The sequence below is a fragment of the Tamandua tetradactyla genome, chromosome 10 (genome assembly GCF_023851605.1).
Source record: "Tamandua tetradactyla isolate mTamTet1 chromosome 10, mTamTet1.pri, whole genome shotgun sequence".
Classification (NCBI taxonomy): Eukaryota; Metazoa; Chordata; class Mammalia; order Pilosa; family Myrmecophagidae; genus Tamandua; species Tamandua tetradactyla.
Window position 1 is genome coordinate 84,607,254 of NC_135336.1, and position 14,112 is coordinate 84,621,365.

Below are 14,112 nucleotides of genomic sequence, written 5' to 3' on the forward strand. Positions count from 1 at the left end.
TGGTAGTGAATTTGAGGTTTCAGTTTGGTTCATTTTTAAGACTAATAAGAAATCAACTGAAGCTCCTCCCTTCTCCTCTATCAGAAAGAGCTTCCCCTTATCCTTGACCTTGGGCAAACCATTTAGCATCTCTCACCCTAGTTTTCTCATCTGTAAAGTGGAAATGGTAACATTACCTCCCTTACAGAGTTGTTGGGGAATTGAATACTGCATTTTTCAGCCTCCATCACTGAGAAATTTCTCAGTAAAATATAGATATTATTTTATTTCCTTTGAGTCCTTATTACATTGCATTAGAGTTATTTTCAGACGGGACTTTCTCTTTCCTCAAGATGGTAAGCTCATTAGCAGCAAAAACTCAGTGTTGTTCACCATTGTCCCACAATCTTTTCTACCAATGGCTACATCTGGCTCATTGTAACCGTTTGACAAACGCCTCGACCATGTGTCAATTAAATAACGGAGTGAATCAATTTCTCACAAAGAATGTCATAAAAATTTTTTTATGACTTTTTCTATGTATCTTTAGGGAGGAGTAAAAGAGAGAGAAAGAATGAGGAAAGAAGATGCTAACAAATTTTCTTTTAAAACGTTGTTTTCTGGCATTGCCCTAAAAACGGACATAAGTCTGTCATTTAATCTGGCCCCTTCTTCGTGTTTGACATAGGTATGTGGCTTTCACATTTTTGCCATGTTGACTTCCCTTTCTGGGCTCCCTGGGTCCTCCTCCCCTCTCACCACACTCTCCCCACTCCCTACTCCCAGGGGCACAAAGCTTCCATCACCGTCACCAAGGTAACAGCAAGGATGCCTCATTCCTCACAGCTCTGCATATAGAAACCCTGGTCGCCTTTGTCCACTGAGCCAGCTGAATTCTTGTGTGTGCACCACTAAATCAATTTGTTTTTTAAAGGTTGATGTAAAACAAGTTCTTGCTGAAATGGCCTTTCACAAGACCTGTCCATGTTGGAAGCTCTTAAATGCACCAAACATTTTTTTGGTCCCCAGGAGCAAATATAAAAATTGCCTGTTTAACCTTTGTAGTATGTGCAATGTAAGTGCTGGCCAATTTTAAAGAACGAAACAGAGCATTCATAATGGTTTCCCTTTTAAAATCACAGTATACCAAAAATAAACCTGACAAAGGGCAGCTGTAGAGTTTTAACATGTGGAAAACTCCAAAGACAGCAGTTATATAACAGGACAAAAGCATGATAAATATTTCACACCCTCAGATGAACTTTTTAACTCTGGCAGGTGAAAAAGCCAAGAACACAAAATACACTTAAGTCTCCAAGGAGCACAAAAGCTCAGGAGCCAAAGCTGCTGCTAAAATCTGAGACCTGCCTTCTCGCGTGAGTCTCGATTTTTTTTTTTTTTTTAAAACTCGAGTCCGAGGTGGAGCCGGCGCACCCCACCCATCACCTCCAAGTGCCTTCCCCGCAGCTTCGCCCACTGGCCTGAAATTTTCCAAAAGTCTCCACCACTTAGCTCCGAACCGAAAAGAAGTTCTGTGCCACGCAGAGCAGGAGAAGAGTTGGAGGAGGGCAGACGGGGTGCGCCCTCGCCACACCACCCCCGCGCGCCGCCCGCCTCCGGGCTCCTCGCCCTGCAGACAGCTGGCAGCCCCGCGCGAACCAGACACAAAGCCGATCAATCCCAGCCGCGCGGCCGGCGGGGGGACACGCCGCCAGGGCTTCCCCTTCCGCCTTGACCAGCCCCCTCATTAGGACCCCGCGGACACCTCGGCCGACTTCCACGGCCCTCCCCCTCTCACGCTCTCCCACCCCCCAAAGAGAAAGGCTGGAGATTCCCGGTCCCAGGGCTCGGGAAGACCTGCCCCAGAGCATCCAGCTGAGACGGCGCCCCTGGGCGGGGGCAACTGACGTCCCTCCAGGGTCCGCCCCCTCCGCAACTCTCCTTCCCCTTTGCGAGTTTCTTCTTTCCCGCCCCAGAAGTTCAGGGTTCCCCGGCACAGCCTCCCTCGCTGCCGACGCCAGGACCCTCGGCCTCGAAGGCAAAGACAGTTCGCCCCCACGCCTCCACGCCCCCGGAAGATGGCGAGGAGGAGCCGCCGCCACCTCCTCCTGCTGCTGCTGCGCTACCTGGTGGTCGCCCTGGGCTGTAAGTTGCGCGGGTACCTGCCCCCTCCCACTTCGCACGGTCTGCTGCATGGACCTCCCTCCCCCAAGCCAGTAGCCCCTCAATGTCGCGCTCGCAGGACGGTGGTCTCCAGGGCCCCGGGCCGAGGGTCTGCTGCGGGGCATCTGCCCTTGCACCCTGCTAGCCGGGAAGCGGGGCGCGGAGCCTCAGGCGAGCATCGCCGATGTTCTTTAGTTTATTGTGAACAGCATCTGATTTTATGAATTCTGGTTAGAGAAAATTAAGGGTCCACACCGTCAGGCTCTCATCTTTCTTGCAAGCAAAGTGGAATAAGTTTTCAAAGACACAGGGACGTGGGCACAATGCAGAACTCACTAAGTACCAAGATGGCATCACTCGGAGGCGCCTGCCGCACTTGAAGTAGCGGAGGAGGAGGCAGTGTTAGAGTTTTCTGGACTTCACGGAGTCCCAAATGTGCGGTGCGCTTGAGGGGAGTTGAATCCATGGCTGCCGAACCTCAATTACTTTTATCCTCCCCACCTGCACAGCGACATGCAGTTGGAGGAGTCTGGTTTGGCGACTCTAGCTCGCTGCTGTGGCTTCGGGAGACGTCCAATGGGATGATTGTTAGAAAGATGCAGAAGCTGAATGATGGATTAGCGAGGGTTGTGGGGGGGGGCGCGCTACAAAGCCAATTTCACGGGATGGTTTTAAACAGGATTTTCACGCACGGATTCCGGGTTCATGAGCATTTAAATCGTGAGAACATTTTCTTTTATTTTGTTTCCTTTACGTTGACTTTTTAGGAAAAGTGGAGGAAACTACAATGGCCTTTAAGAACCTTAAGAGGTCCCCCCCCCCCCGCCTCTCTCTCCCTTCCTCCCTCCCCCCTTCTTTCTTTTTAGACTTAGTTGTTATTGTTGCTATTCAAGCTCTGGTATTATACTGCTTTAAAATAACTTGCCGGGTTAGTGTCTAATAGCAAGACACAATGACTTTCTCACACTCTCATTGCCGAGTGATTATTGCTGTTTCGCTTGGTGTTGGCTGTGTCCTTCAGTGGGGGAGGAAGGTGCAAGTAGTCTCAGTGAAGGGCCATGTGCTGACCTATATTATAGGAAATCAAACCAAGAAGGCAAGCTTGCACAATAAAACCATTACTTAATTTTAAAACCAAAATCGGTATCATGTTGAAGTTTAACAAACTGGGGGGAAAATGCACTGAATGCTGGAAGGCAACAAAGGAGCAGGCTGGAGGAATTATAACAAAACTACTGGGAAAGTTGTGCTGAAAATCCTAAATTTCAAATATAAAAGCCTGAGCTTTTTTGTACAGGTGTCATTAATTAAAAACAGAGAAAATTAAGAAAAAGACACAGTACACCCTGAGTTTGAAATTGTAGCCAAGAAACATCCAAGAGGCAAAGAAAGAGTTGTATTAATGAGCAGAATCATCTTTTCTTCAGGATTTGAGTAAATATGGCATGGGCTTTTCTAATCCTGATTCCTACAGGAATTTACTTTGGAAGCATTATGGGGACCTTTTCTATATTGTGCCTGGGATGTCAGGAGGTCAGGCATTATAAGAGCACTTTCTTCTCTCTTTTTTAAAGCAACCTTTAAAAACATCAGTACAGTTTGGATTTACAGAAAAATTGTAAAGGTAGTACAGAGATTTCCCATATACTCTACATGTGGTTTCTCCTATTAGTAATATCTTACATTAGTATGGTACACTTGTCACAATTAATAAACCAATATTCATATACTGATAAAGTCCTCACAATGTTCATATTTTCTTCATTTTACTTAATGTCCTTTTTCTGTTCCAAGATCTCATGTAGAATATCATATTACATTGGATAATCAGGTCTTCTTAGGCTTCTCCTGGTTGCAACAGTTTCTCAGATTTTCCTTGTTTTCATGACCTTGACAGTTTTGAAGAGTACTGGTCAAATGTTCTGTAGGATGTTCCTCAACTGGGATTTCTCTGATGTTTTTCTTATAATTAGACTGAGGTTAAAGTGCCATTGTCATCACATGATATAAAGGGTACATTTTATCAACTTGACTTATGACTGCTGTCACTAACCTGGATCACCTGGCTGAGGTAGTGTTTGTCAGGTTTCCCAGTGTGAAATTACTCTCCCCACTCCTTTCCATATGCATTTTTGGAAGGAAGTCACTATATGTAGCCCACCCTTAAGGAGAAAGAGGGGAAGTCTACTTCCTTGAACTGGGAATAGCTACATAAATAATTGGAAGTTTTCTGCATGGAAGATCTATCTAGTCTCTCCCCATTTATCTATTTATTCAATCAATTATTTGTATCATTATGGGCTCATGAGTATTTATTTTTTACTTTGACTTATGAGTCAATATTATTTTATTTTGTTGCTCAAATTTTCCATATTTGGCCATTAGGAGCTCTTTCATGTGGTTCTTGGGTCCCTTTGACATACCTCCATCATTGTGTATGTTTATATGTGGAGGGTTTAGCACTTTCTTGTTTTCTGTCATTACATGATGCTCCAAGTTCATGTTCTATCTTTCCTGCTCCATTCTAGAATCAGCCATTTATCCAAGGAGCTCTGATTCCTTTTATTAGAGAATGATATTAGAAATGGACATCTGAACACTAGGTGTGCTCTTTGCTACTGGGTGCCATTGCTTCTTGGCTCACAGACATGTTTTTCAGGGCTGATTTTGTCTGTATTCCTATTTGTGATTTCTCCACTCTGGTTTCATCCAAAAGCAGTGTACTGAAGACTTATGTATATACTGGACACTGCTCTAATGAATGTCACAGACATTCTAAGTTCTCAACAACCCTGTGAGTCAGAACACACACTCAATTTACAGATAACGATCCCAGCTCAGGAAAGTTAAGTTACTTGTTTAGGCTCACTTGTCTAAGTAGGAAAGAGGTGGGGCTTGGTTTTGAAGATCTGAAAACTCTTTCCATAGACAACCAGCCTTCACTCCTCTCTATGTATCTCTATTCGAGTGCTTGATCCTTTTTTTTTTCTGCATTCAAGAAAAGGCTTAATGGATTTTTTATCCCTAATTAATTATACACTCATCTTGTTAATATTCCTCCTACATATGGCTGTACCACTCTTTTTCCCAATCTACTATGCATAATATCGTGTTTATTCTGGTTTTTCCTTTCATTTCTTCTTTTTTTGTCAGCATCTTTTATTTCTTTGTTAATAATCTGGAGTATTGTTTTTGTTGTTAATATTGCTTAAACTGTAATGACAGGGTACCTGTTGATATTTGGACATATATTTTGTTGATTTATAGTTTTCTTTCCCACTAAAAGGAAGTTCCATGAGGGAAGGGACTTCTTGATATTTGCTCAACATTGTATATCCAGTGCCTGATATTTAGTAAGTTTAAAATATATACCTGTTGGGTGGGCCATGATGGCTCAGCAGGCAGAGTTCTCGCCTGCCATGCCAGAGACCCGGGTTTGATTCCTGGTTCCTGCCCATGCAAAAAAAAAAAAAAAAGAAAGAAAGAAAGAAAAATATATATATACCTGTTGATTCGATGGTTTGAGGAACAGGTGGAGTTGGTGGAAGACATGTACGGATAGAATTAATACTTGCAATATAAATCACACACTTACTCTGAGTAGGTGACATGTCTTACTCTGAAGTGACATTTAAGTTGATATATCCCAAAGCAAAAGGAACAAATGTTCCATATTTTTTTGGAAAAGCCATCATGCTTTCAGGGACCTCTCATAGTCTAAGAAGTTAGTTGGATATGAATGAAAGCTGTTGTCTGCTCCTGGTTCTACATGACTGGTAGTAGCTGGCACCCAAACCTGGACTAGAATCTGAGTCTCTAAGCTCTTGTTGACTAATAAGGACTGTGGTAGGGGTGAGAGGCCTGGATCTCTTGCAAAATCACAAAGTCCTGCCTCCATGGTAGGACTTCCACAGAACAAGACTCCAGACAACTGATGCCAGGAAAATTCTGCCTTCTGTAAACATTGTTAAGAACAAAGCATCATAATTTTCTGAAAAGAACTTGTTCCATTCTGGCATGTTCTCAGTTATCTGATCAGCACAAAGGTTAAGATGGGCTTGTTGGTGAATGTTCTAGTTTGCTAGCTGCCAGAATGTAACACACCAGAGACAGATTGGTTTTTAATAAAAGGGGATTTATTTCGTTCTTCCGAGGAAAGGCAGCTAACTTTCAGCTGAGGTTCTTTCTTACGTGGGAAGGCACAGGGTGAACTCTGCTAGTCTTCTCTCCAGGCCTCTGGGTTCCAACAACTTTCCTTGGGGTGATTTCTTTCTGCATCTCCAAAGGCCTGGGCTGAGCTGCGAGTGCTGAGATGAAGTATGTTGAGCTGCTTGGGCTGTGCTACATTGAGCTCTCTCATTTAAGCACCAACCACTTAAATCAAACATCATTCATTACAGCAAGCACACCTCCTAGCCGACTGCAGATGTAACGAGCAACAGATGAGGTTCACATACCATTGGCTATGTCCACAGCAACAGAACTAGGTATGCTCACCTGGCCAAGCTGACAACTGAATCTAACTACACAATGAACCTGACAAACATTTCAGGACTGTGCCAGAAAGGTCATAAAAAAGAAAGTAAAAAATAAACAACTTCAACATAAAGAGAACTGCAGGTTTCCTGTGGCTGAGAATGTTAGTTTATCATTTCATGTGAGCAGTCTAATAAAGGGAGTGCTTGTGAATTTATAGACATTTGCTTTTCCCATGGTTTCATCACATTGGTTGTTTGGTGAAGAAGATGTACGAAAGTATGGAGGCAAGTGCTCTTGTCTTTATTGAAGTCAGACCACCAGAAATCTGTAGAGGTCATTATTGAAAATAGTATTTTCATCCCATAGTGATATAGCAGAAGAACTGCTGAGTCAATTCTCTAGTACACCAGTATTGATGTTTTGAGAAAGATAAGGGTGAGGGTGGAAAAGGGTAATCAAACCTGGGTCAGGCACTTCCTTTAGCAAAAGCAGGAAAAGAAAACTTAAGACTGGGAATTGTTTTCTTGGAAAGTGTCACTGTTAACAAGGCTAGAACTCAGAAAAACAACCCAACTGAATTAGATTCCTGTTGTTCCAGTAGTACATGATCAAAAACTTAAAACCAAACAAAAAAATCCAAAATAGTTCTCACTGGGCTAAATCAAAGTGATGGTGGGGCTGCATCCCTCCTGGAGGTTCTAGGAAAGGATGCATTCCCATGTCTTTTCCAGCTTCTAGGGCCACCCACATTCCTTGCTCCTGGCCCCACTCTTTCCCCTTAAAAGCCTGTCACTGCTGGCTGCCATCCCTCTGTTTCTCTCTTCTGCCTCTCTCTTACCTTTGTAAGGACCTACAGTAGCTTCTGACATCAACTGCACTGGAATTCTGACTCCTAACTGCTTGAAGTTAGGTCAGATGCCAAGATTAAAGGCATGGTCCGCACAAGATAATGCACTCTTTAGGCACCAGCTACAAGTTCAGGGGATCCCAGGCCACCCATGCTTCTGACCAACTGGCTACAAGGTTGGAGGTCCCTACCATCCCTTTGAGAGGCCCAATAATTCCCTAGAATAGTTCACAGAACTCAGGAAAGTGCCATATTTATGATTGCAGTTTTATTATAGCAAAAAGGATATGAACAGGAAGGAGCCAAAAGAAGAAGTAAGATGAATAGGGGGAGGTCTGGGAGGGTCCCCTAATGTGCATCTTCTGTGTCCTCTCTTTGCTGCTCTAGCACACGAATGTATATTACCAATCAGGGAAGCTTGCCTGAGCTTTGGTGTCCAGAATTTTTGTTTGGCTTCCATTTGGTAGGTATGAGTGATTGAGCCAGTGCCCGTGTGATTGAACTCACTCTCCAGACCTCGTCCCTCCCTGGTGGTCCTGTTGTAAGCCCCAGTTCTCTAGACATGTGGCTGGCAGTTCTAGCTTGGCCAGCCCCCACCCTAAGACCACCAGTGTGATTGGCCCTACCCTGAGGCAGCTCCTTAGCATAAACTATCAAGTATGGTCCCAAGAGCCTACTATTTAAAGCAAAAGACTCATATTACTGGAGATTCCAAAGATTTAGAGAGGATATCCCAGGACTTTGGGACAAAGACCAGCTAAATTCTATACTATACAATAAGATCCTTGTAATTACATTGGGCCCACTGGAATAATCCAGGATAGCCTCCACATCTCAAAGTCAGATGATTAGGAACCATTATTCATCTGCAATCTTAAGTTTTATTTGTCTTCTAACCTAATAGATTCATAGATTCCTGAGATTATGTTGTGACATCTTTGTAGGGACTGGTGTAGGTGGTCTTCTCCCTGACATATCAACCAAAATCAGAACATACACAGTAGCAGAGTGACCAGGGTTATGGTCAAGAATATTCTAGATCCTATAGAACAACCATACATTTGCCGTTATATGATATTTCATAGTGATCTAGAACTGTCTTTTTATGAGTTTTATTTCAAATTGCAGAGTATAGCAGTAGAGAACATGGACTCGGGTGCTGGATTCAGGGCTCACTTACTAGCTGTGTAACCTGAGACAAATTGTTTCATTTTGGTGTGTATGTCAGTTTATTCATCTGTAACGGTGATAAATCCTAATAATAATGTTCCCTCATGGAGGGAATTAAATGTGTTAATATGTTTATAGCTCATCTAGAAAACTACTAGCCACTGTTACTATTTTTAAAAATTTTGTAGCAGTGGAGTTAAACATCCATACTATAAGTTTTAATGGATTTCCTACATATATAAGAGCCATATCCAAAAAGAAATAAAATCCTATGCATTTTACTAGTTTAAACAGCTTGGTCTACTTTTATTATTTTAGGAATTGACCTTAAAATGCATTCTTAAAAGTTCTGCTTCATATAATATGCTAGCCAGGTGAAGGGGGTAGAGGAGATGTTTCAGAACAGCATGCACGGAGGTCATTGGGCAAGAGCCAGCAGAAGAGCATGAGGGCTGTTCCCCATGGCCAGAGCTTAGAGGACAGAAGAGGGTGATGCCAGGAGGTGCTGGAGGAAAAGGCAATGGCCAGCCAGGTAAGGGTTTTATGGGACATAGTCAGGATTTTGAATTTATCCTAAAAGTAAGGAGAAACAAACCGTTACGTTTGCATTTCAGTGAGACTACAATGGATGAAGTATGGAGAATGAGCAGGATGGGAAATTGATGTAGGGAGACCAGTTACATTGCTAATGGAATGATCCAGGCAATTGCTTCTATGCTTATTTCTTTTATGTAGTTTATTGAAATATATACATATATACAGTATAATTACATGCATACACATATGACCACAGAGAATTGTTTTCTGTGTGTAGTACAGTTAATTAAATTTAAAACTAAGATTTATAAAAGGTTGCCTTTAGGTTTTTAAAGTTTTTTTAGAAGTTTTTAATCATGCATGTTGCAAGTGTTTCCAATGTTCACTTCAGCTCCCAAGGTGAAATAGTAGCCTTTTTTGTTACTTATTATCTTCTTTGAATGTTTTTCTCTTCTTCACCCTGGATTGTCTTCTTTCCGTATTAAGATTTCCCAGTGTTTCTTCCCTTTGAAGGGTTATTTTGTTGGATAGGCAGAGGAGCTTCTGTGTCACTAAGTGTATGACTGTGTGCTTGTGTGTGTGTGTGTCTTTGTGTGTGTGTGAGAGAGAGAGAGATTGAGAGGATGAATGAATGTGTATATTTTAATGAATGCCTGCTGATAAGATCACAAAACTCTGTTCTCTAGATCTTCAAGCCTGTGAAAGGGTGATAAATATTCTCCGTCTACTGAATTACTACTGTATTTTGTGAGCAGAGAAGCAAAAGATCCACACTGGACCTAATCCTGTGAAAGTCATTTCAAGAACTGCAGTCCGAGCTGTCCACTGTCTTGGCTCAAAAAGTCCCGAGCAAGAATCCTTGTGAGCTTACCAGACAGGAATTTTTGTTCTTTATTGGAGAGACTTGCCTTTTTCTCTCTTGTCCCTTGGCATAAAATTTTTGTTCTGTTGGGTTTCCTGTCTTGTTTTATTTGGTTTTAGCTTTCAAAATTTCTCACAGGGACAATTTGTGGAAAATTTCTCTTCATATTTGTAAAGAATGAGAGGCATAAACTGGTCTTTTTCCTTTGTGCTAGGCTTTTCCAGTTTGCTAGCTCTCATTTTGTCAAAACAGTCACCTGCTGTTTTAAGTCATAGCTTTCCTCTTCATATTTGTAAAGAATGAGAGGCATAAACTGGTCTTTTTCCTTTGTGCTAGGCTTTTCCAGTTTGCTAGCTCTCATTTTGTCAAAACAGTCACCTGCTGTTTTAAGTCATAGCTTTCCTCACATTGTAAAAACTTGCTAAATACTTTACTAAAAACACAAAGGCAAGAATAAGTTGTTAAATGCATTTACTTATGTGTTTAACTAAAATAATATAAGTATATGGTAAATTCAAACATAAACACACTGAAGTGGGAAATAAGTCTCCTTTCCAACCTATCTGACTCTTATTACCTTCCTCACAGATAATCTACTCTCAAGTTTCCTATGTAGAGTTCCAGAAAAACTGAGTGCCTGTTCCAACATATGTGAATGTACCTGTATAATGTCTTAAAAAATAAAATTTTACTATTCAACATATTTTGCACCTTTTCAATAAATGGAATATTATACATAGTGTTCTGTACCTTCCTAAAAAATGTATTTTTATTAGTATTTAAGTTACCCCAAAGCTAGGTTTCCTAGGCATATCTCACCATAACGTCTTGCAGAGCGCCTTTACGACCCCTGTGCTGCAGTGCAGTGGTGCCTACCTTTTAGCTCAAACCATCCAAAACAAATTGTTCTCCTCCTCCTCTTCTTCCTCTCCTTCCTCCCCCTCCTCTTCCTCCTTTTCTCTTTGCTCATTTTTATTGGTCTGCAGACTAACTTAGATGTTCCAAATGTAACATCTTCTTGTGAGATCTTGACAGTTTATGATTTATAACTGTCATTTATAACCTGCTCATTCACACTGAAAAAATTACCCCTGAAACCAAATGGAGCCAGCATCTCTGTCCAAAGGTATCATCTTCTCACAGTCTATCATTAGGAAAATGCTAAAATTAAGAATCTCAGCTCTGCTAAACTAGTTCCCCTAAGAGTGGTCTGAGAATGTTGAAATACCAGAAAAATACTGTCTGGAGCTGTGGTCTTCAAAGTTTTTTGATTGCATATTCTGCTTCTTTTAAAAAGAGCATATATCACAATATGTCTTTTTTTTTTAATGTATTCTTTTTTTATTATAGAAGTTGTGAGTTTACAAAAAAATGCATAAATTAAAATATCGGATTCCCATATGCATCCCATCACCACCTTGCATTGGTATGGAACATTTGTTACTATTAATGATAACACATTTTAAAATAATTGAACTATTTTTTAAAACAGTAGTTGCCTTTGTTACAATTGATGAAAAATTATTAAAATGGTTCTGTCATCCATTAGGTATACTTCTTCCCCATACACTACTCTATTACTACCACCTTGTATTAGTATCTAACATTTGTTATAACCCATAAAAGAACATTCTTATACCTGTTCTACTGACTATAGTCCGTCATCTACAGTAGGGTTCACTGCATTATATGGTCCTATGTCTCATCTTTTAATTTTTATTCTAGTAATATATACATCCTAAGTTTTCCTGTTTTAACCACATTCACCTATATAGTTCAGTGCTGTTGATTATACACACAATAATATGCCATTATCACCACAATTTATTCCAAACCTTTATCATCAGTTTAAATAGAAATTCTGTACAAGTTAAACATCAACTCCCCATTCTCTCACCCCAGTCTATCTCCTAGTAACTTATATCCTAGATTCTAACTCTAAGAGCTTGCTTATTATAATTAGTTTCTAACAGTGAGATAATACAATATTTGTCCTTTTGTGTCTGGCTTATTTCACTCAACATAACATCCTCAAGATTCATCCATGTTGTTGCATACATCGGACCTCATTCCTTCTTACAGCTGAATAGTATTCCATTGTATGTATTAACACATTTTGTTTATCCAGTCATCAGTTGATGGACATTTGGGTTGCTTCCCTCTTTTGGCAGTTGTGAATAATGCCACTATGCACATCAGTATGCAAATTTCTGTTTGAATCCCTGCTTTCAGTTCTTTTGAGTGTATACCCAGCAGCAGGATTGCTGGATCATACTGTAATTCTATGCTTAGCTTTCTGAAGAACTGCCAGACTGTCCTCCACAGTGGCTGCACCATTTTACATTCCCATCAGCAATGAGTGAGTGTTTATATCTCTTCACATTCTCTCTAACACTTGTAGGTTCCTATTTGTTTAATGGTAGCCATTCTAGTGGGTATAAGATGAGTATCTTATTGTGGTTTTGATTTGCATTCCCCTAATAGCTAATGATATTGAGCATCTTTTCCATGTGCTTTTTTTAGAATTTTAACTTTTTTTTATTGTATCTTATAACATATACAAAGCAAAGAAGCAAAAAAGCAATAGTTTTCAAAGCCTTCTTCAAAAAGTGGTTACAGGACAGATCCCGGAGTTTGCCATGGGCTACCATTGCTCCTCTCATATTTTTCCTTCTAGCTGCTCCAAAATAGAGGAGGCTAGAGGGCTTAAATATTTTTTTATCATCACAATCAACTTGTTTTCCTTCTTTTTTGTGTGAAAAATAACCTATATACAAAAAAGCTATAAATTTCAAAGCACAGCACCACAATTAGTTGTAGAACATATTTCAGACTTTCACATGGGTTACAATTTCACTATTTTAGGTTTTTACTTCTAGCTGCTCTAAAATACAGGAGACTAAAAGAGATATCAATTTAATGATTCAGCATTCATATTCATTTGTTAAGTCCTATCTTCTATGTATAATTCCACCATCCCCTTTGATCTTTCCATACCTCAATTTGGGGTTGCTTGGGCTATGGCAATTCTAAATTTTTGATATCAGAAGGGTCTGTCACTAATATGGGGTAGGGAGATGGAACTATCTGATGTTCTGGAGAGGCTGGGCCAATATTTTTGATTATAAGTTATGTACATGTATTTATGTATCAATATATTACATTCACTACAAAAACATAAATAGAATATATATCAAAACAAATGAGTTAATGGAAAAATAAAGAAGCAATAATGACCAGGACAAACCTTAGTGGACAGAAATGAGGGGGGGTTGTCCTACTCTGTATTAAAACATTTTTTGAAGCCTCTATAGTTAAGCAGTATGGGATTAGTACATGAATAAACAGAATATAAAATCCAGAAACTGACACGACTTCATTTGGAAATTTAATAATGAGAATGGTAGTATCTCAAAAACTATGGAGAATGTTTAATAAATGTTGTTACAACAACTGGGTAGCCACTTGGGGAAAAATGCATCTGTGGTTCACAATGTATATGAAGATAAATTCCAAATATAAGAGATCTAAATATAAATAAATAAATAGATAAATAAAATTGTACCCCATCCATACTCCTCCACCAAAAAAAAAGCTTCATTTTTCTATAAATTGGAGATGGGGGAAAAATACCTTAACTATGACTCAATATTCAGATACAAAAGAAAAAGATTAATATATTTGGCTAAATATTTTTAAAGCATCTGCATGAAAATAAGTAAATAAATAAAACACCGTAAGCAAATCAAAAGATCAGTGACTAATTGGGAAAAGATTTTTGCCATTTAAGTCTCAGACAAAGAGTCCCTGTGGCAGTTTGGAGGTTATATGGACCTAAGAAAAGATCATCTCCTTAGATTTAATCCATTCCTATGGGTGTAGACTTATTGTGGGTGGGACACTTTGATTAGGTTATTTCAGTTGTGGAGTGCCCCAGGATAGGCCTTAATCCTCTTACTGGAGTCCTTTATAAGAAGATAAGACTCAGAAAAATAGCCCCAGGGAAGCTAAGAGAGACAAAAGCTAAAAGAGAGGACACACAGAAAACAGAGGAAGCCACTGAAGCCAGAAGCTG

General features: G+C 40.2%; 1 protein-coding gene across 3 annotated transcripts in view; it reads left to right on the forward strand.

The window, feature by feature from the left end:
- Positions 1-1,758: 1,758 nt before the first annotated feature.
- The window catches only part of JAM2 (junctional adhesion molecule 2), an 86,728-nt gene continuing 74,374 nt past the window's right edge, over positions 1,759-14,112 (forward strand). Inside the window, exon 1 of one of the 3 annotated variants that reach the window (XM_077118770.1) lies at positions 1,759-2,124. In XM_077118770.1, the coding sequence (XP_076974885.1) occupies positions 2,058-2,124 (67 nt within the window). In that variant the 5' untranslated portion in view covers positions 1,759-2,057. The remainder of the gene's footprint in view (positions 2,125-14,112) is intronic. The other 2 variants (XM_077118772.1, XM_077118773.1) reach the window with 2 other exon arrangements.